This window comes from Talpa occidentalis, unplaced genomic scaffold (genome assembly GCF_014898055.3).
Source record: "Talpa occidentalis isolate TD23 unplaced genomic scaffold, MPIMG_talOcc4v2.1 talOcc4.7, whole genome shotgun sequence".
Taxonomy (NCBI): domain Eukaryota; kingdom Metazoa; phylum Chordata; class Mammalia; order Eulipotyphla; family Talpidae; genus Talpa; species Talpa occidentalis.
This window is the reverse complement of record NW_023605083.1, coordinates 96875903-96901330: the sequence shown is the minus strand read 5'-3', so window position 1 is coordinate 96901330 and position 25428 is coordinate 96875903. Positions and strand designations below refer to the sequence as shown.

General features: G+C 37.3%; 1 protein-coding gene across 1 annotated transcript in view; it reads right to left on the bottom strand.

The window, feature by feature from the left end:
• The window catches only part of LOC119232715 (protoheme IX farnesyltransferase, mitochondrial), a 119196-nt gene that overhangs the window by 69191 nt on the left and 24577 nt on the right, over positions 1-25428 (bottom strand). Inside the window, exon 4 of the mRNA XM_037494908.2 lies at positions 19986-20110. Within this exon, the coding sequence (XP_037350805.1) occupies positions 19986-20110 (125 nt within the window). The remainder of the gene's footprint in view (positions 1-19985; positions 20111-25428) is intronic.

Here is a 25428-nt window from a genome sequence, read left to right as displayed (position 1 = left end):
GCTCAATGTAAATTAACTTTCTCAGAAATTAACTTTCTCTTCCTTATTATCACCATCATTTCTGAGTTCATGTTTCTTACAGTTGCTGATGCTATGGTAATAATATCCTAACTAGTAAATGCATCTAGGTTTTTTCTATGTCAATGGCTTTTTGTTTCCTTGAATCAAATCTGAACTCCTTAATCATAATATTCAAGAATATGCCCCTACATGTATGGCTGCCTAGTCTGCAGTCTGATAATTTAGGCTCCTCTTATATCTTTAAAACACACATCTCTAGTGATCACACACATGCATGTGTACACGTATGTGTTCCAAGTCCCCTCTTCCAGTTGCTTCCAATGCTCCAGTGACAGCATGTGATACTGGCAGATGCTAACACTGCTACTCCATTTTACAAATGAAGAAATTAAAACACAGAGATGTTAAGTAACTTGTAGGTCACACAACTATTAACAACCAGCTTTTCAAAGTTGTGTTCTTAACCATCACTCTGTATAGTCTCTCTGTCAGGAAGGATACTGCAATTGTTGGAACTCATGATTATTTTCATCTTTCATTTGATTACAAGGTTGCTTAAAGCTAAAGTGGCCGAGTTACAGCCACCCCAGAAACAATACAGGACAATAAGATATGTATCCCTAAGCATTAACCTTAATTTAGCCTTAAATTTTTCAATTATTACTTCTTTGTCATGGTTCTCAGTGTCTGTGAATAAATTTATAGTTTTTAAAATGGACAATTACTTTTTACAATCAAATTTCGTTTATTAGCTTGAAATCAAAGGTGAAATGAAATATAGTTGGTTGAGGCACACAAAATATAAAGAGAGCTGGAAGATATAAACAGATAAATTTAAAAATATAACTAGAGTTAAAATAAGCACTACAACTATTAAAGGACAAAATCTCCCCTAAACTCAAAGCATTCACACTGCTATACCTCTCTTAGTTCAATGATGAACAGTGAACACCTTCCAAATAAAAAGTGGAAAACAGTACTGGGAAGCAGTAGAATATATGTTTGAAAAAATCCTACTAGGGAAAAAAAAATGAATTTTGGAAAGCATTTGCTTTTTGCTTTCAATACTTGTAAGAGAAGAATTAAAGGAAGATTTGACATATTTGTATGGGAAAAAAGCTGCTTGACTATAGAGAGATATAAAAAAGAAAAACAGGTGAGATATGGAAATATTTAAAGAAACTAAAAATCTAAAAGCTAAGAAGACTCAGAAGAACATGTAAGATGTAAATTTTAGACATGACATCTACCAAGAATATAAGTTTACAGGAAAAAATTAGCATATTTCTCTGATGTTTCTATGTCCTTTTCTCCCCCACATTTTAATATTTTTGAAATGAGGATTCAGTTCAGACTGATTGCCATATCTAATGTTTTGAATGTTACACTCCTGCCTTTAGGTATTAGAATCTAGGAAATGCTTTTGGATAAAGACTAGTACAAAAATGTCTACTTTCCCCAAATAAATTTATGGGTGCAATGTAGTTTAATTAAAATTCCAATGGGTTTTCTTTTAAAAAAATAACTTCAAAACAATGGTCCCAACTTCATCTGAAACAATAAACTGTTGAGAAGCACCAAAAAAGTCTTGAAAAAGCAGCACACTGCAAAAGACTTGCCCTCTAAGACACTCAAGTATGTAACAGAGATAAACTGCTAAAAAGGTTGAGGTTCTAGAAATAGAATTAATAGGAGAATGAAACAGAAATAAATATAAAGAATGACAGAATGTAGCTACTGTAAGAAGCACAAGTTACCAATTTAGTATCAAATTAAGTTAAATCACTGCCTTACAATCTATTTTTTTAAAGAATTCACATATTAAGATATAAGGCCTTTCCAATTATTCTCCCCAAGGATAATATAACTGTTGAAAATGGTGTATTTGAATATTTAAAAATGTGAGGTCTCCATGTACTCCAAAATAACAAACTAAAAGGGCAATGTCAAGGGCAGCTTGGAAATTTATGCACAAAGTACTACACACACAGAAAGCTCTTACATACCATTTTAAAAGAAAATATCCTTATGTTAAAATGAGCAAAACCATAAGGGAACAATTATTGCAATTAACAAATAATAAAATACAGATGACTGAAAAAAATTCCTTGTAATTAACACTTGTAAATATAAGACTATTTTCCTTTTCTCTGCATTTAAATAAGTTGGAAAGAACATGTGGCCAGTGTGAAGAAACAGAACTTGGGGGTAGGTGGCACAATGTTCACATGGACTTGGGGAGTCCCTGGAGAGTACGAGCAGAGGAGGATGTGATCTCACTAAATGTTTTATTTACATCATCACTTTGAATGTTGTGCTAGAAAGAGGCAGGGGAAGGACAAGGCAGAATACCAGCTAGGGTGCTATTACAAGAGACAAAGTTTATGGGAAAGCGAAGGGGTGTGAGAATGGGTTGGAGAATATAACCACCCTCCAGCCATTCCTGACAATCGTTACAGCCAATGGTGTAGCGTGGGATGTGATGGGGTGTGGATAATTTCCCCATGGACTGAATGTGGGCTTTAAAAGAAAACACGGGGAGGGTGTGGGGTGGAGGGGTAGGGGATGTTATAAATGACTCCAAAGTCTCTGGTCTCAACAATCATCATATTACACTGATCCACAGCAACTGAAAATGGCAGGCAGAGCAGGATTGTGGGGAAAGAAGAAAACGTTCACTCTTAAACAATGCTTTTCTGGTATTTTGCAGAAATCTGATTGAGCTACTAAGTACGCAAATAGGACATATGGAGATTCTGGGTTTCGATATCATTTCTCATTTCCCCCCTCTGGTAATGAAGTTTCTGCCGAGGAAAAGTACCATAGGAATACATTTTCACTAATAGCTATTTACTGTAAATAATGAGCATTCATATTCTTAACTCATGTTATCTCCAAATCACTTTGAAATATCAATTAATGAGGATAATTTTGAAGAGTCTTCAAATGATGAAATTAATACATAATTTCATTTAGTATTATATGAAAAAACTTGCTGTTAGAGTATTTACATTATCATTAACTTTAGCTTGATTTATCTGTTCCCTTAGTATTATCCAATTTTAATTCAACTTGTTATATTACAATTTTAGTGTTAATCCTTTCAAAAATGATTAATAAATTTCCAAGAAAAGTTGTACAAACAATAGGATTATCTATCTCTTTACCTGGGAAAATGTAATTTCATTTTTAAATAATAGCTTTGATGAAGTTAGAAGAACGGAGGAAGAAAGTGACACTTTATTTACACTCCTTGAACCAATGAACTTGACTCACTTTCTTATTTATTCTAGTCATTCACTGAAGGTCTAATTGCTGGGAATTAAAATAAATTAAGATTTTCCTTAATAAACAAAGAGAGATTCAGAAGCAAGAGAACATTCAGATATGTAAAAGCATAAATTACAATTTAATAAATGTTGTAACAGAAATACACAAGGAGTTATGAGGGCAGAGTAGAGTGCATCAAAATACAGAAAAGGTTCACTAAGTTCTATCTAAACATACAAGTTTCTGAGAAACAAGTACTAAACAAATATTAAAATGACATTAATGCAAAAGGTTAAATATAACTAATATGTGTATGGTTTTATACTACAATATTAATCTCAAATGAACATGTTTAAGACTATCCATTTTAGGTGCTTTGTAATAACTAAGAATTTTATATGCTATGACTATGGTCCTTTCACCAAATCACTTAACTATAAACATCAAACACATAAGGGTGGGCACTTTTTTTTTTTTTTTTGGTGGGACCCTCGCAGGCAGCTGGGGAACGAACTGGTGCTGCAGAGGCTGCGGGCAGCCTCGCAGCCCAGCGCTCAACCGCTGCACCACCAGGGGAGGCCCAGGAGTGGACACTTCTTAAATTAATTAAACAAAGAGACCCATCAGACTGAAGTGGTGGACTATGTAAGCTAACCAAAATCTAAGCCTATAAATGCTTCAAGGTTAAGAACAACCAGTCACAAATGGCCAATTAGGCTTTTCCAAATAAGGCCACTGCTTAAGTTATAGTAATCGAGTAATGTCCTGGCTTTGCTTCTGTGCTTTCTATACAAATGTCTTTCCCTTATTTCTTCTGTATACAGTGTTCCTATCCACTTCTGGCTTGGTGTTATTCAATTTTTGTTCAAATAAACTCTTAAAAATTTTAAGATGCTTCAGTTTATTTTTTAACACTCTTCTAGAGGATTACAAATGTCACCTGCTGGCAGGTGTCAGTGGCATATCCAGAAGTATTTCTTTGATTGCTGAATTATTAAAATTGAATGCTGAATTCTTTACTATTAACTATCTTACACAGATATTTAGAAGGCAAATTAAGAACTCTATGTTCAATTACTACTTAGATTTCAAATAGATAGAAATGATAGATAGAAATGATAAAAATGAAAATAAGCATGACAACAAAAATAAGGAAGACTTGTTTCAACTGATTTGCTCTCTTCTTGTAGAAAGAACAGTGTAAATAATTGGTTTATTCAAGTAAATTGTTTTAAAAACAATTCAAGTGGACTTTTTAAAAACTACTTGGAAAATAACAAATGTATATAGAATATCAAACTTAATGTATGTTTGGAAATTTGTGGGGGAAAAGATGGCTAATAAAGAAAAAGATGATTAAGAAATGTGGATAACTATTTAAATACTTGAGCCAAGAAATGTACTAATATGGAATGGCACGAAATGTAAATTAACTTGAGGATCTGGTCTTTTAATTTGACAGCTGTTTGACAACTGCAAAATGGAAAACTGACCTCAGACAACTGCTTATAAATGAGAAACGATTAAGACAAAGAATTTCTCATGGAATGATACAATACACATTGTACAACTCCTCACATGGGAATAGATAAATGCAGGCTGGAATTTTTATTGTCTTTGAAGGTGCTGATATTCAAGGGACTTAAATTTCACAAAGAGCTGTGTGTTACTCCATTACAATTAATGGCACTTTCTGAAACATAACGCTGTCGGGTGGAGAAATAATTGTAAACACATTTGAAATGTCCAGGTGTTTCTTGAAGCAATTTTTAGTTGACCTTCCTTGACTCTACCTTTTGGATGCTAAAGCAGTAACATCCCCCTTTCTGTACACTTAAAAGTAATGAACTTTTTTTTATGGTATAGCTTGTGAAAACACACATATCCAAGAAGGCTAGCAGCATAATCTGTAAGCTAAGATTCAGCATCCACAGCTTGATTCTAAATTATTGAGATATTTTGTGCTTCATTTTTCTCAGTATGAAAATTGGCAGAGAAAACTACTTTTCATTATTTAATTGTGAAGAATTCTGTTTCAGAACAAGTATCTTTCTTCTTAAAAAAATTTATTTTTTGGTAAATAATGATTACAAAGACCCTAACTTGGGGGGAGGGTGTTCTCAAAGTGAATTTAACCCACTGACAGGTAGTGTTTGATAAGCAGTGTTTCAGAAACACTGAACTTACACTTAACATTTAAAACTCAGGAAAATTTCTGCCAGAAATCCAAATGTCTGGATTGTATTGAAAAATGAAAAATCAGAAATTCTAGAAACAATGGGCCTACATTTACCAAGGCCAATAACAGCAGCTGCTGCCTTTGGCTGGGTGTTCACTCTCCAATTCATCAAGGCCATGAGGCAGTCCTAAAACAACAAGTAAAACATGTAAGGAAGAGACCCGAGAACACCTGTCTCTGAAAATGAAAAAAGTCACAAAAGTTTCTTGTGATCAGGGAACAGCTCTTTAAAAATAAAATCTGGGCCTCCTCGGTGGTGCAGTGGTTGAGCGCTGGGTTTCAAAGCTGCCCGCGGCCTCTGCGGCGCCAGTTCGACCCCCGGCTGCTCCCCGGCCACCAGAGGAGGGTCCCACATGGCGCGCAGACCTCTCCTGCCGCCCGCTGTTCTCCTCAGCAGTGTACTTCGGTCCTTCTGCCTGCTCTGCTCCTGGCTCTGGCTCTGGTGAATTCTCTCACCCTCCCGCGCTTCTGACTGTACCCAGGGCATGTATAAACAAAACAAACAAACAAACAAACAAATAAATAAAATGTCTCTATAAAAAAATAAATAAATAAAAATAAAATCTAATTTCTGAGGCCTGTATATAATCACTTTCCAGCAGACTACAAAGTGCGAAGGCATCTGTGGATCCAGAAATTAAGTAAAAGTAGCTCATTGGGGTAGGTCCACAGAAATATCTGCCTCCAGGTATTCCTTCTTCATCCCAAGAAGCAACACATAGGACAGCCACAGTGAGCAATGACAGCCAAACACAGCTTTCCAGTTGGGTCTTCTACCTAGCATCAGTACTGAGTATCTTACCACATATCATATGTGTAAATTGTTTGATACCTATTTTTCCCACCAAATAATAAACAACATTCATTACCCACTTCCACTCTCATTCATTCCTATGCTAAACTCCTACTAAGTGCCAGACAAATTTTCTGGGTTCTGGGGAAAGAGTAACAGTTAAGACCAAGTCTCTGCTCCTATGGAGGTACATTCCAGTATCAGAAACAGACCTGGAACCAAAAAAAAAAAAAAAAAAAAAATGCCAGAGGAGAGGGACAGGAGTGCAAGGAGGGGAGATGGTATCAGAGCAGAGATCTGAATAAAGTCATATGGATATCTATGAGAAGTGAGGGAGCACACGAACTGCGAAATTTCTTAGAAAGCAGCGTTCGTGATGGGCCAGGGAAAGGCAAAGAAGCCTGTGTAGCTGCAGTGAACAGGCAACAGGGCCAAAGAGTGGACTAGCAATAGCTGGGGCCAGATGACCTAGAGGTAATGACTTTGGGCTTTATTATAAATTGACCCACTCATACATCTATGGCATAATTTTAATTCTTTTTGTTCAATATTTTCATCTTCCCATTACAGAAAATACCAAAATTTTAATACTTCCAGTCTAAGGATTTCGACCTTTCTTCTGTCCTCAAGTCTATGCTTTTCTCTGCCCAGCCTCCCTGCTCTGTCCTTCCCAACTCTCTAGCTCACAATATGTACTCTGCTTCGCCCTCCATTTATATACCAACCACCAGTTTTATGGTACCAGCTTCTGACATTCTTTTCATCTCCATCTCCTGCCCAAATCTCCTGAGACCCAATGATGGCCCTATTCATCTCCACTTAGATGTACAAAAAGCATAACAACCCACCCAAACTCAATCTAAACTGAATTATTTCCTTACCAAACAGCTCCTTCTGCATTCCCATGTCACTGGAGGACACTCTATCCATCCAACAACCATGTCAGAAATCTACAAGTTATTTTATACTCCTTTCTTCATGTCACTGCAACACAGTTAATGACCAAGGTCTTTCAACTCAACATCTCTTTGATTAATGCCTCTTTAGGCTCACATGATCTTAAAAACTTTGTTATCCAAATTGGTCTGTCCTCAAGCTGTGCTCCACAGAATAATTAAACCAATTTTTAAAGAAAATAAATCTCTCCACCTCCTTTCCTTATTCAATACATTTGAATTAGTAAGTAGCAATGATGTTAACATTAATTGTGTAGTCACCAAGGTCCTTTTCCAAAAACTAATATGTCATTTAATTTTCTCAACAACCTCATGTGTTGATAAGGGTTAAGTCAAATGTCCAAAGTCAGGGACTAATAAATGGCAGACACAGAAAGTATACGCGGTTATTCTGGTCCCTGGGCCTGTGGATTGAGCCTCACTGGACTCTGAGCAGCTCCATATACATGGTCCTGATTTGTGACTAAAGACAAGGGCGCCCTGCTCTCATTGAGTTTACAATCAAACAATGAGCTAGGTGTATGCTTACAATTTGTGAAAACTCTAGGAAGGACAGCTGTGTGGGGGGGATGGAAGAGGAGAGCTGAACAGGGCAGGAGGTAGCAAGCCTTCGAGGGCCTGATACTGTTATACCGTCTGGTTTTATTTTCAACATAGTACTTGTCCCTGACTGATATTTTCTTGTCAATATATTTACTGCCCATCTCTTGGTGCTATTCCACTTACACTCCATGAGAGAAGCTGAACTGTATGCTCAGCACCTAGAAGTGCCTGGCATATAATAAACATATATGTTTGTTGAATGAATGACACCGGCTGAGATCTAGGCTGACCCTGACCTAGACATGGACAGTGGCAGGAAGAGGCAAAGTAGGTCAAAATTAGGATTTTCTTCTCCTCCATACTGTAACAGAAAGCTATTTATTGTGTTATGGTCTTTTTAAGACCTACTGATTATTGCCCAGCAGGTCTGCATGCTTTAGCAAGGCCCTTGATAAACTGTCTCTTCTAAATTCTTCAGCCAAACCTCTCACAATATCCAACCCAGTTTGTACATCATGCTTCTACATCATTACAATGTTTTCAAGGCCCCAAATGGTCTCCACATTGTATAAAATTTTACAAATCTTTTTTTTAAAAAAAGATTTATTTATTTATGTGCACAAGAACTGGGGTACAGGCCAGAGGTGCCGGGGGGTGGGGGTGAGGGTGAGCGGTTTTACCAAAAACAGAGTAGGGAGCAAAACAGGCAGATCGACTGAAATACACTGCTGAGGGGAGCAGCGAGTGAGACAGGAGAGGTCTGCTACGCCATGTGGGTTATCTCCCTGGCTGGGGATCGAACTTGTGCTGCAGTGCAATGGCTGCAGATAGCTTCATATTGCTGAGACTTAACCCCTTCTGCCACCAGGGAGGCCCACAAATCTTTCGTTATTCATGATGTTTCACAGGCCCCCTTCCACATGCACCATCCTGGTAAACATGTACCTAATCTTGGCATACTCTGGACACATCTCTGTGGAGCCCTCCTGACCTCCACAGGCAAGAATGACCACTCCCTACATTCTCCTTTGTACACCTAAGGCACTGCCTATATTCTACCATAGTACCAGCATATTTTAGTTTTTGTTGTACTGATTTACATGTCTCTCTTTCCTTTCCTGACTATTGCTTCAGAGTAGGAACCAATTTTTTTGATTATTAGCAAAAATAGACAATAAATGTGGAAGTATACTGCTGAAAATAACTTTCAAGAAAAGACCTCCGCACAGTACTAGCCCATTCTACCAAGAAATGGCATTTTGCTTTCTGCTCCCCCACAAATCGGAATTAATTTCCAATAGGCAAGCAAATGTGAAAAGGATTTCAACAGCCTCCACACCCCGCCTCTACCCCAGTCTCAACAATTCTAACTTGAACTAAGCAAAATAAACAAAATTCTACACAAGTGAGAACAAGTTCACTCACATTTTCTTGTCTTTCAAAGGCATTGAAGTCTTAAAGTTTGAATGTCCACCAAGTACTTAAGAAAAAGGTCATTTTTGATATAACCTGACTTTACTTAAGCCAAAGATACTAGGGGTGGTTGAGTATCTCTCTGTTGATAAACTTAAATAAACAATTGTTTAATTGTAGGGAAACACGTTTGAATTAGGGGACTTACCTGAATGTGTTTTAAAATAAGTTATCATGCTATTCAGTTGTTCACTCACTCAAGAGTAAGTGAAAGTCCGGTGAGGGTCCCACCAAAAAAAAAAAAAAGAGAAGTGAAAGTCATGGAGGGAATCCAGACTCAATAAATAATGTCCTTTACTAAAAATCCAATTTACAAATCCCTGAATATTTTTATAAAAGAATTTGGTCTTAAGATCTTTTTATATTAAGGCCAATGTTACAGTTAATCCCCACTATTTTAAATTAAGAGATGGGAAGGGATCTTCAGCCACATTATCTTCAGCTAGCTGCTAAAGGAAATTATATAAAGCATGTTTAATCTTTTTTATCTAGTTCACCTAATGACAGCAACATAAACGAGTGGCATTTTCTAGATCATCAAACCATATTTTTGCTAAAAGCAATACCAGCATAATCCTCATTTCCCTCTTACATAAAAAATGAAAATATTAGGATATTATATAAGATTTTTACTTCTGTGGTAGTTTTCTTTCTTGTAAGCCAGCAGATGAATATCATCTAATACTAAACAAACCTGAGTTAGAATAAAAGCCAAAACTTCATATTACCTTAGTATTTAATATTACATAGTATAGTTTCAAGCACAAGGATACTCTAGATTACAAGTACACATAAATCTTATCAACTACCAATTTTTCTCTTTTGTTTTATCCTATCTCTACATTCCATCATTCAAATCCTTTAGAATTTCTTTGTTCCCCCTGTGATCATTGCTTCCAGGAGAAATCTGGCATAAGATCTGAAGGAAATGCCAGAGTGAAATTTTCCTTAAGATTAATCACACAGGTAAGTAATTTCCCCTTCTTGCCAAACTGTATTTTCTACAACTTCTTAGAAAATCGATAAGACAGGACTGGGTGGTCATGAAAATGTGAATTTTAAGATTTACCTTAATCACTTACACACAAACTTTAAAGATCTAATAGCCAGCCTAAAGCAGTTTGGATCTATTACTAGGTAGAAATGGCAACAAAGAATTCTTAAAGTTGGTCTGGGCCAAGTAGCACAGGGATAAAAAATCTGCTCCACCGTCCATGCCCCCAATTCTAAAACCCAATTCCTATTCTTTTCAATTGTCTGGGAATCATTTCATGACTCTAATTTTATAGTATAAATATTAAGACAGCAAAAATGTTTACATATTAAACCTTAAAAGCTGTCTGTTATTAAAGTAAAGAGAGTGACTATGGGATAAGGAACAGAGTCCCAGGAATCAGCCACATAGCCAGTTTTTACATCAGTGTCATCAGTCATCAATCAAACAAGTGTTAGCCTACCCCAGAAAACAGGGAGGGATTCTGTGGTTCAGAGCAGAGAATAAACAGGCAAATAGGACACAGAAGAACAAATTATCAGGGAAAGCAAAACATATCTAAAGATTAAAAAAAAAAAAAAAACTGGGTGAAGAAATTCAGCTTGACTTCTGCTAGGTTGGAATAACAGGGGGACATCTAGAAAGGAATCAGGCTTAATCAAATACTCTACCCAGAGACACAGACAAAAATCATAATTCCAAAAATAAGTATTGGTATCATTGCTATTACATCTCAATTAAATATCCTCATTTTTGATTTAGCAAGTTTAGCTACCAACATCACTTGGATTTATCAGAACTGACTACACAGCGCCACAATGTCTATGAAATAATAGAAAATGAATAATTTTGTTGAATCAAAGTCATCACCACATACTCAAATATGAAGTACCCACATAAAAGTATACACATGCTTAAAATATATGTACATGTATGTTCACACAAATATATTATAGTTTGGAAGTACAACTCAAGTCTCTTAGTACACAGAGAAGAATAAACACATTTTTTTTCTTCTATTAAGCTCCTACCTGGAAATAACTGGAAGATTATCAGACTCTGAAAATGTCTGATATTTTTAGACCAAACTTTTATATTAATAACAATAATTATAACTAACATTAATTGAGCACTTAGCTTGCATAGGGCATAAGTGCTTCAAATCCTCCCAATCTCATTAGATACAGACATGTCACAATGCCCACTGTGGTACCTTTACCTCTGGTACCTAGCAGCAGGGATGCTAGCAGTTAACCTGGGGGTAGAAGGAAGACTCAGTCATGAGGACAACTCTATTCCAAACGTGGTGACTCAATCATGACATTTCAGTGAAGAAGAAAAAGCAATGAATTTTGAATGCCATAGTCCATAGGTTCTGCTTCCAATAAGACCATTTTCAGATGTGTAATCAATGAAATCATTAATTTTCATTTTATTCTTCTACACACTGAAATAACCCCAATTCATGGAGTTGTTGTAAGAGGCAAATAAAATAATGACCAGTTAATGTGGCATGTCAATTATAAAATACTATCTATAAATCTAAGTTAAAATTATCATCATCTCTACATTTGCTGGCAAAACTTCACCTAGAGTTACTTTGTTTATGAATACCAATGCCAGACTTACTCACTTAGATGGATCATTCAGGAGAGGAGAATCAAATGTAATTTAGGAATAATTTGGGATCATATAAATTTAGGAAAAGAGACTGCATTTAAAGTGCGTTTTAAAATGAATATGTGTTCAAAAAGAATAAAAGTATCCTTTTTGACATTCAGTAATGCTCATCATTTTCCTTATATAAAAAACACATTTAGTTGAAAACTCTTTCCCACATGCTATTCAAAGGCTCTCAATGCAAACCTGATCTAGTGCAGTAGCTAATCTGAATCATCTGAATAAACCACAAGTTAGGGACTTCAGAGATCACTGAATGAATGCAAGTTGCCCACCATTTAAAACATCAAAGTCAAACAAATCACAACATTCAGAAGAAAAATATATTTTTTATATTAATTTTTCTTACACATATGATGTTCAATAAGTCACATCACTGGTGTTCACTAACATCAGTCTTATTCTGCTAGCCTGCAACACCACGTTTAATAACCATTTTTGTTCAACATGGAAGATGAAAGTCAAATCCTATTGCTCAAGGCAGACTGCATAGTCAAAACAAAAGAAACATCAGAGCAAAGGAAAATGCAGAAAGATGCATTAGATATTAATCTCATATTCACTGAGAAAATAGAAAAATCTTTATCTGTTTCTTGTTTCAGAGTTTAAAAGGCTGTGAATTTTATTTTGCCCTACCCACCCTATAATTCAGAGCTGTTTATCTAAAGCTCTTCCTTTTTACCTTATTTCAGCCATGAAAAGTTCTCAAGTATTGTCAGTCTCAAACAGAAAAACACGTCTCTTCTTGATGCTCTTTTATTCATACCTCTTGATCTCTTTCACTTCCTTTCATAAAAATTCTTCAACATTCAGATACACTAGATCCTTAAGATAAAATACCCTTATCAGCTTTACCTTTCTAATTATAACCTACCTCCTGGATCTGAAACACTACTTATGCTTTGCACCTTTCTTGTAATTTTCTCCAAAATAAAGTCTCTGAGAACATCAATGGGTCTCCTTAGAGCTAAGTCTAGGTTATGAATTCATTCATCATTTATTTGATCTTTCAAAAGAGCCATTTTTTTGAAATCCCATGAACCTAGACTTAAACAAATGAGCTAATGTATATAAAATGCTTAGAACATTACTTGGCTTATAGCAAAGTGTGAAATAAGTGTTAGCTGTGATTATTGTTATTATTGATACTTAATGCTACAACCTCCTGCTTCCCAGATACATATTCTGTTATTACCAATAAGACTTCATTTGGAATTTCACCCTACTGGCCTGCTATATCCTTGTGGGAAGAGGTGATGGACATAAGAAATATGTAAGCCATAATCACTGGTCTCAAGGAATTGAGTGCTCTCTAGGGAAGAGATAAAAAACAAATAATTATATTATGGCCCCAAAAGTGCTGATTAGCCATAGTTAGGAAAACTTAGTTTTTCCAGAGAGGAGAAATATGGCCAAAAGGTTGGAGTTATAAGGTGGTAGACTCTGGCTCAGTATGAGGAAGATATCTCCAACCTCAGCTACACACCTAAAGAGAAGCTGCCTTAGAAATCAGTCAACAACTGTAATAAGCGCCATCTGCCAGTGATATTGTAAAAATCTGAGAGCTAACACATAAAGTCGATAAAGTCGTCAAAACTTTTGAACCAATATCAGAGTAATGATAGAGCAAAGTATTCTTTAAGGGTGTACTTCTTTGGGTTGAGTGTGTATGCCCACAACACACACATCACAGTAGAAGCTAGACATAGCTACAGCTACAGTAATGGTGATTTGGACGATTCAGGTGACCTGAGCTGGAGTCAGGAAACCTCTAATTGTCTAGGCAGTGCACTTGTGAATAGAAACGTCAAGAGCCCAAATCTTTTGATACAAAAATACTTTCACACATGTCATTTTTATAGTGAAAAACTGAAGGCACAGGTAGGCAAATAGAGACACGATATAATTTCTTGTCCAAACCGGAAAACTTGAGAGTGAATGGGGGCCTTACTAATAATTAGGTCAGAAACACAAATGTAAACCAGGACATATGGTTACCCTAGCTATAAATAGGTAGTCTGTTTGAAGCTGAAATTATAGCCAGGCTCTTTGGTAAAGATGAAACCAAAAGTAAAAATTATTAATAAAGCAGGATTCTCAACTGGAGGTGATTTTGGACCCAAGGGAACACTGGCAGTGTCTGAAGATATTTTCAGTTGTCACAATTAGTGGGGCACTGCTAACAGTATCTAGTGGGAAAGACCTGGATGCTGGGAGACAGCCCACAATTGCACAGGACAGCCTTCCACGACACAGTTATCCAGCTCAAACTGTAAAGAGTGCATAGGCTGAGAAAAACTGTATAAGAATTAAAACATCTGACTGCATAAATATATGAAATATTTGTACTTCAAAAAAACTGCAGAAAATATTTGAACCTTATGTGACAAGAATTAATGACTCAAACTACCTACATTAAGACATCTTAGACAAAAGGAAACACCCAACCGCAAAATAGGCAAATCTCAGTGATAAACACGAGTGGCCAAGAAGTATTTAAAAAGCCCCCCAAACAAAAAACAATTCTGCCTCCTGAATGATCAAAACAACTTGAATTAAAAGGATACTTCTCATACTACCTATAAACTAGCATATATCTCCTAATACATAGTGCTGTCGTGAACATTTTTTACTCACTGCCACATGGAAGTGTAAGATGATTTCAAACAAACAAAAGACCTTCTGGGAAGAAATCCAGTTTTACTTAAAATGTGTTTTTTTTTATTTGCACTTTATATTTAGTATTTTGTCCTTTAAACAAAAACAAAACAACCCAATCAAAAAATGAGCAGAAGAGCTAAATAGGCACTTCTCCAAAGAAGACATGTAGATGGCCCATAGACATAGGAAAAAATGTTCATAATCACTTATCAAAAGGGAAATACAGGGCCTCCCCGGTGGTGCAGCGGTTGAGTGCTGGGTTGGGAAGCGGCCTGCAGCCTCTGCAGCGCCGGTTCCATCCCCGGCCGCAGGGCGAGGGTCCCACATGGCGCACAGACCTCTCCGGCCGCCCGCTGCTCCCCTCAGCAGTGTACTTCGTTGGTCTGCCTGTTCTGTTTCCCGCTCTGGTTCTGGTGAATTCTCTCACCCTCCCGCACTTCTGACTGTACCCAGTGTTTGTATAAATAAATAAATAAATAAATAAAAAGGGAAATACAGATCAAAATTACAATGAAATACCTCATATCGGTGAGAACAGCCCATATTTAAAAAACAAAAAAACAAGAATAACAAGTGCAGGCGAGGTATGGAGAAAAAGGAATGTCTTACACTGCTGGTGGGAATGAAAACTGGTCCATCCTTTATGGAAAGTCATGTGAAGGTTCCTCAAAACATTAAAGTTAGATCTGCCATACAGCCCAGCAATTCTACTAGTATTGATCCAAAAAGCCCCACAAAAACACTAATTTGAAAGGAAACTTGTACTCCTATGTTCACTGCAGCAATATTTACAATAGCTAAGATATGGAAAAAAATCATAAATGCCCCAAAACAATAATGGATTAAGAAGATGTGGTATATTTACACAATGGAATACTACATAGTGATCAAAAAAAGATAAACTTATGCCATTTGTGGTAACATGGATGGAGCTGGAAGGGATTATGCTAAGCAAAATAAGCCAAAGGAGAAAGATAAATACCAGATAGTGTCACTTACATACAGAATAAAGAGAAATCAAACAAAAGGTCAGACAAGGACAAACCTTGAAAGCTGTCCATACATCTGAGATATCAGAAGGGAGTGGGGAAGGAGACAGGAGTAAAAACAGGAGAGGAAAGAGTACAATGGACTACAATTAAGGCTACCAGAAGGAGAGTGTGGTGGGATGGGAACAAATGGGAGCTAGTGGAGCATTACTGGCATTTTGGTGGTGGGTGTGGTAACATAACATATATTTGCAGAGATGTAAGCCTATACCCCAAAGACATATAATGTGATGTAAATCAACATTACCTCAATAAATATAACAGCCACAACAAAAAAGTGTAACACAGGGCCAGAGAGGGAAAAATAATAAATAAAAATTCTTTAAAAACAGAAAAAAACAACAAATAGGTGTGCAGGGTTCATTATAGGAGCAAAAATATGCAACAATAGAGAACTAATTGAGAGAGTTTAACACATCAACAGGATGGAATAGTATATCACCACTAATATTTATCCTGTAGAAGTGTATCTGACATGCACTCCTTACTCCCATTAAAAAACTTATGTATATGGGAAATAATTCCAAATATAGCTTATCATAATACCCAATATAATTAAGATAATTTCCTGAAAATTCTTATCTTTTTCAGTTTCTTAATTCATTCTACTTGAAGTTATTCAGTTTTTCACATTTGAATGTCACTTGCTTCTCAATGTTAGATCAGTCAAAACTATAACATTTTATCTTTCAGTTGCTTAAATAAAAAACATTTTATGGACTGCCTTCATTCTTTGAAGGTACACCCACTTTAAAGCTGCACTAAAGTTTCAAATGAAATACATGTATACTTTACAAACATACATGCAATTCATTTTACGTTTGAATGTCAGTGGTTTCATATATATATCTTTATGCACTGGTCACAACTTCATAAATCAGAAGCTGAATCTCATTTTCTCTCCTTAAAACAAATGTAAGAATTGTTTTCCAAAGCTTTATTTTTCCTGCTTTCAGAGAGATCACAGAAGTTGAGTACAAAGAAGAATCACTCAGAACTAAATCAGTAACAGCAAAAAGAGAGTATTAAAAAAAATATGAACTGTTATTTGAATCCTTTCATAAACACAGACAGAAGGAAATATTTTCTCCCATAGAACTCTATTAGAAACTGAAGACTTTTATACATACCAACCACATTATATGCATTTTTAAAGTTGAACACCAGCTCCCTTAAAAAAGCAGTAAGCTCTTTCTTTTCACTAAGGACTATTTATCTATCTGCTATTGAAAAACTCTGACCCTGTTAGTGAGTGTTGTTCATTTTGCTTATCTAATTAAACACACCAGCAAAAATGGCTTTACATTCCTTTAATTTTGTGAGACTGTTGAATAATGCTACATTATCTTCTATATTAGCTAGAAAATATCGTAATTGTGGAAATCAATCAATACCACAATAAAAGTGGAAGCCTACAATGCACTTAGAGCCCAAGACAAGTGGAAGGAGCAATATGATGAATACAAGATGAAATTATTCATGTGCGAAAGAGCACTGACTAAGGGTCAGCCTCACATAATACCACTGAAGAGGCCGATGTGGGATGAGTAATATGTGGAGGAATAATGTGAAAGCTTTCTAGAGGGAGAACAGGACAGGTGTTTAAGTGAGATACAGTACAGGACGGGAACCCTATCTAAGAAAGAAATATTAACATAAGAGGCAGACTACAATTTATCAGTATCAGAAAGAATCCTATCATGTATTTTGTAGCTTTCTTCAGTAATTTTAAAATCTATAGAATCTAATTATCCACCCCCCACCCCAACTCCCATAGCAAATATAATTCCTACAGACTATAAAATAAAGAAGGCTTCTTTGAAAATTTCTAAACCTTTGGTTTATGTTCCGTTTCAGTAGATTTGGGGCCTAAATGTAAATCATTCTGTTTTTTCCTCCAGATACTTTCTAGCTTTGCTGGAGATTTATTGATTTTTATCTTCTCAAAGAAACAACTCTTAGTTTCATTGATCTTTTATATGTTCTTTTTGATTTCTGCTTTATTTATTTCCACTCTTTGTGGAATTATTTGTATTATTTTCTCCTTTTACTAACTTTAGGTGCATGTAGGGTAGTAAGTAGGAAGAAATCAGGAAGTAGGGCACCAAAAAATCACTTTTACTGAGCATCAAAGGCTCAAGCTTCCTACAGTGCTTCCTACAAGTAGTGTGTAGGGAATTCACAGTAATCACCGAGGCCAACTCCTCAGCCTAAATGTCACCTATAATCTAGTGCCAGCCTTAATCTCTAGGCTGTGGGGAAGACTAGAAGTACTGCAGGATGGGGACTGTAGTTGAGACAGTGGTATAAAGTGGGAATTGTTCTCTGCTTTTCTAGTAGGAACCTTATTCTGGGGTGCTTGATCTTGTTACTGAAATCCATGCGCTCCAAACTCTAGTTAGTGAGAGCATGAGCTTGTTTTGGCTTTGGCTCTGGGGTAAGGCAGGTCCCCAACCTCAGGGGAAACAGAGATGATCCATAGGGTTCTCCCTGCTGGTTGGGACTTCAACTGTTCTAATTTGGGAGCCTCCGATTAAAGCAGGTCATCACTGCTTTGCACCCTCACTCCTACAATTCTCCAGTGGCATATTCTATGTCCCTTATGCGGACTCTGGCCCCTCTTCTTCAGGGCCGTGTCTGGCTTGTAAAGTCCCTGTGTGGGCATGTGCCCTAAGTCAACAACTTCAGAGGGGCACTGTAAGCAGCAGACCTTCTTCTCATGGTTGCACAGCCCCATTTATTGCTCAAACACATTTCAATTAGTTTTCCCTACACCTCTCAATAGCGTCATTGCTACTGATGTGTGTGATACTCATCTGCCTATTTTCAGGGGCTGTGGACCTTGTTTTACTATTATAATTTGGTTGTGAATATGTCGAGGAGGCAAGCCAACATCTTCACTCTGCTGCCACCTTGCCAGACTATCCCATTTTTATGCTAAGCCTTTTATTTATATATATTTTTATAATATCAACCTTTTACTTACATAATTTAAACAGGAGATAGTAATATCTCAAGGACAAATGCAGCTCTTCAATTTTAAAAATGAACCTGAAAACTAGAATGTGTCCTTGACTTTATATAATGACCTAGATTTATAACTAATAAAAATTTAAAATTTAAAAAAAAAATAGAAACTCAAAATAGCCATATAAATTTATGGCCATATAAATTTTTTTTGCTTACATTGTCTTTTATTCAAATTTTCATTAAAAACATGTTCAGTGTGAAACCATGCTGATTCTTGTAGCTAAGAAACAGGGAAGGAAGCAAAAGGAAGCAGAAACTTGGAAGAGATGGCATCATGGACTACAGGAGGGGACAACATTTTTGGCAATTGGATTTTAATCTCAATAGAACACTGTTTTGATGTTATCAGTAAGAGCAAAAAAATAACCCTTATTTGAAATAGGTTGATCCTTCACCAAATAGCTGATAATACAGTCTGAAAATTCAATGATTTTAGGCATTAGCGAATTAAAAGTCCCATATTTTGCAAACTACTGAGCTCTGTATCTACTCAACTAAGCTGTTTTTCTGCTGGTAACTTGAATTCCTGTTTAAAAACTGTGCCAACTCCTCCTGGGTGTTCTGGTGATGAAAACAACTTTCCTCAAATTTTAGCCAAAACTTTCTCACTATAGTATCTTATGAAAAACCACAATGTTAGGGCACACCACAATGACCACGCAAGGGCAAAAAACTATTTTAGAAAATTATTGTGAAGTTTAAAGTAATGGGGAGAGGGGAGGAAAGATGCATTAAAAATAAATGCTAATTAGTTTTGTTATAGATTTTGCTAATTTATTTTAAAAGGCTGGATATACTTGCTTAAAACACTATCTTGTATGGGGGAGAGCATTAAATGTAAACAAATTAATCCAAAAAAATAACAGCACACAGTAATAATAAGCTCAGGGGAATATAAGTGAAATGGGTAATAGTAGAAAGTTTGACAGGTCTAAAACACTAACATTTTTATTTTAATTTTTTATTGAAGTACACTGCATTAAAACATTTTATTTCAGGTATGCTCACTGATAAAGCACTTTCTAACCTAAGAAATCCTTATCATTTGGAAGAGATATTCTACTGCTCTCTGACTTGAACAACATATTTGAAAACTGTTCACCTCAAAAGAAAAATTATATAACCAATAGACTTCCATAAGGCACACAACGTTAAAAGTTCACAGTACCTCTGCATCTATGTATGTGATTTTTGGCAAGTCTATAAAAATATGACAAGACCTTAGTTTAGGAAAAAGTAGCAATGCCATAATGTAGCTGAAAGGTAACAAACTGACCTGGTTGATAGAATTCGCAGCACAGGATGCAAGTCCTGTTCCAACAACAGTAAGTAGGAAACAGGGCCAGTCAAAATGTCCTGGAGCTAGTGCAAATCCAGCTGACGTGGTACTTACAACCAGAGCTGTAACATAGAAATAGAGCAGATATCTCATTACTAATGCACATTCCATATTGTAAAAGCCAAAAAATAAATCATTGCCCATTTTACCAACTGATTACATTAACAACATGAACTACCAGCCAATCTTTCACCAAAAAAAAAAAAAATCTGATTATAAAAATTATATGTGCTCCTTATAGAAAATTGCTAATTTTCTCCTAACTCCATCATACTCAAAATTAAAAAAAACAAGGTGGATATACCAGATTTAGCCACATTCATTCAACAATTACTGAACACCAGTTTATAATCAGTACTGTGGTAGGCTTTAGGCTCTGTATGGAATAGAGGTCTATGGTCCACTGTCTGGGAGATGACAGATAATATACGTTAATAACTAAAACACAAGAGAGCAAATGATAAGGGTTCCAACTCTGTGACAGACTCCATGAACCCGAGTGGACGGCTTGCCTGTAACAGATGATGGTCTTGGGGGCCAGAAGATGATTAGAGGAAAACCACATTGCCACCAGAGGAATAAAGGGAAGAGGTAAGTACAGATACAAAGCCATCTTTGCTGCCCCCTTTCTGTTAGTCCTGCTCCTTCTTTTCCTGGAACTTTACAGAATCTGATAGTACCAGAAAGTGTCTAAGAGTGATACGAACACAGGGCTGTAGAAATACAGTAAAAAAAGGATCACCGGGCCTCCCCTGGTGGTGCAGCGGTTGAGCGCTGGGCTGAGAAGCTGCCTGTGGCCTCTGCAGCACCGGTTCGACCCCCGGCCACCGGCGAGAGTCCCACATGGCGCAGCAGACCTCTCCTGCTGTGCCCACTGCTCCCCCAGCAGTGTATTTCGTCAGTCTGCCTGTTCCATTCTCTGCTCTGGCTCTGGTGAATTCTCTCACCCTCCCACGCTTCTGACTGTACCCAGTGCTTGTATAAATAAATAAATCTTTTAAAAAAAAACAACAAAAAAAGGAATCACCTTTGGTGGGTTAATTGGGTAGAACTTCAAGAAGATGGCCATTAAGATGGACCACTAAGAGGGCATAAGGAAAAGGGTAACACTGAAGGTGATAGGATATTTCAAGAACAGACACAGGGAGCAAGAAAGATCAGTATCAAGAGTCTAAAGCACCTATGACACCATCTGCCCAGATGTTTAACACAACCATTTAAGAAAAAATGTTTAGATTTAAGTAAAACAATAAATATACATTTACTTGTAATTAGATCTTTTTTTTTATTGAGGAAACATTTGTTCACAACACTTTCAATGATCTAGGAGAACAGGTTCTCACTTCAGTGGCCCATGGTGGAGGTACTCTAGTGAGGGCATGGTGTGGTAATGTACAGGGGAAGTATGTTTGAGTCTCTCCTTTCTCTCCCTATTCTACATCCCACTTGTTGCCATGGACTGTCTTTCTACCTTCCCAATGCATTTCATTTCTATTGCCACCATCTAGGCCTATGGCTCTCAACCAGCTGGTGGTTCTGTCCCTTACGGAACATTTAAAATGTATGGATTCTCCTGGGGGACAGACTCACTGTGTGAAAGAGAAGAAAGCTGTGCAGCTCTAAGTAGATAGAAGAGTAAGGTCCAGGAATGATGTGTGTCTGGATAAGGACTACAAGAAGACCAGCAGAAAATTAGGACCTAAGGTAAACAGGAGGCTAACTGGAAGCTACAGGTCACACAGAGTCAGGAGCAAAGCAGCTGGCTTAGGTGGGGAATGCTTCTAGGTTACTCTCCCTTACTTGGCTCTGGGTGCACAACTGGCTCTGGCCCCCATCCAGTAATATAAGTCATAACACAATGATTCCACGTGTCAGACAGCAGCAAACAACCACATGAAGCCAGGGTAGCAATCAAAGATTCTTATTTCAAAGAAAACATTCTTTTTTTTTTTTTTTTTAAAAAAGATTTATTTACTTATACAAGAACCAGGGTACAGGTCAGATGTACGGGAGGGTGAGAGGATTCACCGGAGACAGAACAGGTAGACTGACGAAATACACTGCTGAGGGGAGCAGCGGGCGAGACAGGAGAGGTCTGCTTCGCCATGTGGGATTCCTGACGGCCGGCCGGGTTCGAACCGGCATTGCAGAGGCTGCAGACAGCTTCACAGTGCAGTGCTCAACCGCCTGCACCAAAAGGGAGGCCCTCAAAGAAAACATTCTTGAAGAAACTTTTAGCTTTCCTAATTCTATAATAATGTACATCTCTCCCCACCAAAAAAAAGAATTGCCACAGCAATCCCAGGCTTTGAAAATATTCATTGCAGATGCATACGAAGAGCTATTTTACCCATGTGCAACAGGAGGAAAAAGGCACCACACATAATATAGCATTTAGTCATATGGTCACACATTTCATAACTATCAAAAAAAGTGCCATTTTGAGGCGCAAACAACAAAACTCCTTTTAGAATACTCAAATAGTACCTTTCGTTGATTTTTTTTTAATTTTTTATAGCTATCACAGCACAAATTAAGAGACATTCTAAAATGATAGTCATCTTGTTTTGCACAACTCAGCAGCTCTCCAGACAATTAGACAACTCCTCATATATTTCCCTGTGTGCAGAGAAAAATCCTCAGCAGTCACCAAAATAAAGATTTGCCTTAGCTATGCCAAATACACAGGTCAACATTTTGTATTGTGCTTTTTTTTTTAAAGATTTATTTTTATTTATTTATGTATACAAGAACTGGGATGTAGGCCAGAGATGCAGGGGGTGAGAGCAGTCATCAGAGACAGAGTGGGGAGCAGAACAGGAGGATCTACTGAAATACACCGCTGAGTGGAACAGTAGGTGAGAAAGGAGAGGTCTGCTGTGTCATGTGGCTTATTAGCTCTCTGGCGGGGAATCAAACTCCCGCAGCAGTGGCTGGCGATAGCTTGATAGTTCCCTGCACTACCAGGGAGGCCCCAAGTGTATTGTGCTTTATAAACAAACAAAAAATAATTACCGCTGTAGTGAAAAAGACAGTACCACAACCATTAAATTGTCAAAATTAAAATGCTACAGTGAGAAAATTCATTTTGCTGAAAAATCAAAAAGGGATATGTAAGTCAGATGAAATAAAAACTGTTAATTCAAGGAGTAAGTATCTTGTTTTTTTTTTCTTTTTATTCACCATTGCACTTGATTGAGTGATAAATAATCCAGAAAGGAAATCAAATTTTTGACTAACAGGTCAACTGATAAGTTGAGAACAGACAGAAATCAGTTTGCAAAAAACTGACAAAGGGGAAAAGGATGATTATTTTAGTAAGACATAACAATAACTAAATTTAAAAAATGGAAACACTGCCTAATTGAAAAGTGTATGAATTGTAAATAGCAATGCTCATAAAAAATGTTAGGGGCTATTATTACAGAGGAAAAAATGCAAATTTGTAACACATTTCTAAAAAAGATCAAAAGCTAACAAAGAATGTATTTACACTTACTTCATCAATGCAATTAATTTAAAGAAAGAGAAAAGGCAGAGGATTGATAAATTGTACAAGTAAAATTGACCACAGCAATATTCTCATAAAACACTGCCACAACTGTAATTAAACTTTTCATTGATTTCCTGGGATTCATTACATGGAATCATTTTGCAACACCAGGATCTCATTAAAAGTGAATGTAATATAGTCTTTCATTAATAACACTTGAAATTATATTTTATTTGGTAATCTCATATTCTGTCCCTTCACGAATAAACATAAAATCAATGTTGCCAACGAAGCATGACCCATCCAATACAGGCCTAGAGGCACTGAAATGCAGGCCCAAGGAAGACCCTGGGGACCCAAGAAGAGTAATATTACCACACCAATGGAGCCTGACACACCCCTACCCCCATTCATGAGTGGGTGGCCAGCCAGTGAACTGCAAATTTCCCCCATAAAAAGAGCGATCTCTGAAGGTGCCTCATGATGGAGGCAGGCCTACAGGAGGCGCCAGCTCAGCACAAGTGCAGCTCCACTAGTCAGACTTGATCTAAGGCTGGCCAGAGACATTTTTCCAGGTCCCACCTTTAATATAATTCACCGAATTTGGTGTCTTGTCTGTCTGCCTTCTTCAGAAAGAAATTCTTACTTACAATCTCTAAAAAAGTATATATATATTTTTTAAATTAGTCACAAGTAGGCATGTCTGTCTGGCCTGGAGGAAAGAAAACATCCTTGATGTGAACTACCTATGAAGGGACAGTTGGTAAAGAACTACAGGCGGCCTTTAGGATCAAAGAGCAGGTAGCTGGTATCTGTAAGGAAAATAGAGCCTTAGTCCCAGAAGCAAAGAATTGAATTCTGCCAATGACTAGGCTGCCTGGAAGATGACCATGAGATGCAAAGGAGAAGCACAGCCTCAACCAACACCTTGTCTTCCATCTAGTGAAGCCAACAGAGAATTCAACCAGTCGCTGCCTGGACTTCTGACCTGGAGCAACTGCACTAGTAATGCTCTGTTCTTTTATACTTATAAATTAGTGTTAACTTATCTTGCAGTAAGAAAAAACTAATGTAAATTGTAACAAAGGTGGCAATTAGGAAAGACTAGTCTATCAGGAAGCCAGAGGCCTAACTGGAATTGAGGAAAATACACACAGGGAATCATGCTGCAGTGACAGGTGGGAAGTGATGAGAGCTTGGGAAGGATGGCAACAGAGCAGAGGTATAGAGAAGTGTTTTGAAGGTGGTTGCACAGGCCTTCATTATGGAATAAATCAAAGTGATTACAGCAAAGGAGTTAAATATAATTAAGTAACTCAAAGAATAAGAAAATCTTAAAAGGCCAAAGGAAACTCAGGGGTAAGTATTTCAATCTCTCTTTTAATGTAAGGATCCCTTCTACAACATTTTAGATGGATGCTACCTCTGAATCTGGGAACAGGAGATTATTCTTCCCTGAACAATCCTTTCTATAGAAAAGAGCTCTGGGTGGGCCTCCCAGGTGGCGCAGCGGTTGAGCGCTGGGTTGTGAAGCTGCCCGCAGCCTCAGCGGCACCGGTTCGATCCCCGGCTGCTCCCCGGCCACCAGAGGAGGGTCCCACATGGCGCGCAGACCTCTCCTGCCGCCTGCTGCTCCCCTCAGCAGTGTACTTCGGTCCTTCTGCCTGCTGCGCTCCCTGCTCTGGCTCTGGTGAATTCTCTCACCCTCCCGCGCTTCTGACTGTACCCAGTGCATGTATAAACAAAACAAACAAACAAACAAACAAATAAATAAATAAATAAAACATGCCTCTATTAAAAAAAAAAAAGAAAAGAGCTCTGGGTGCCAGAGAGGTCCCTCTCAAACCAAGCCAAACAGACTTTCTTCAAATGCCTACTTATGAACAT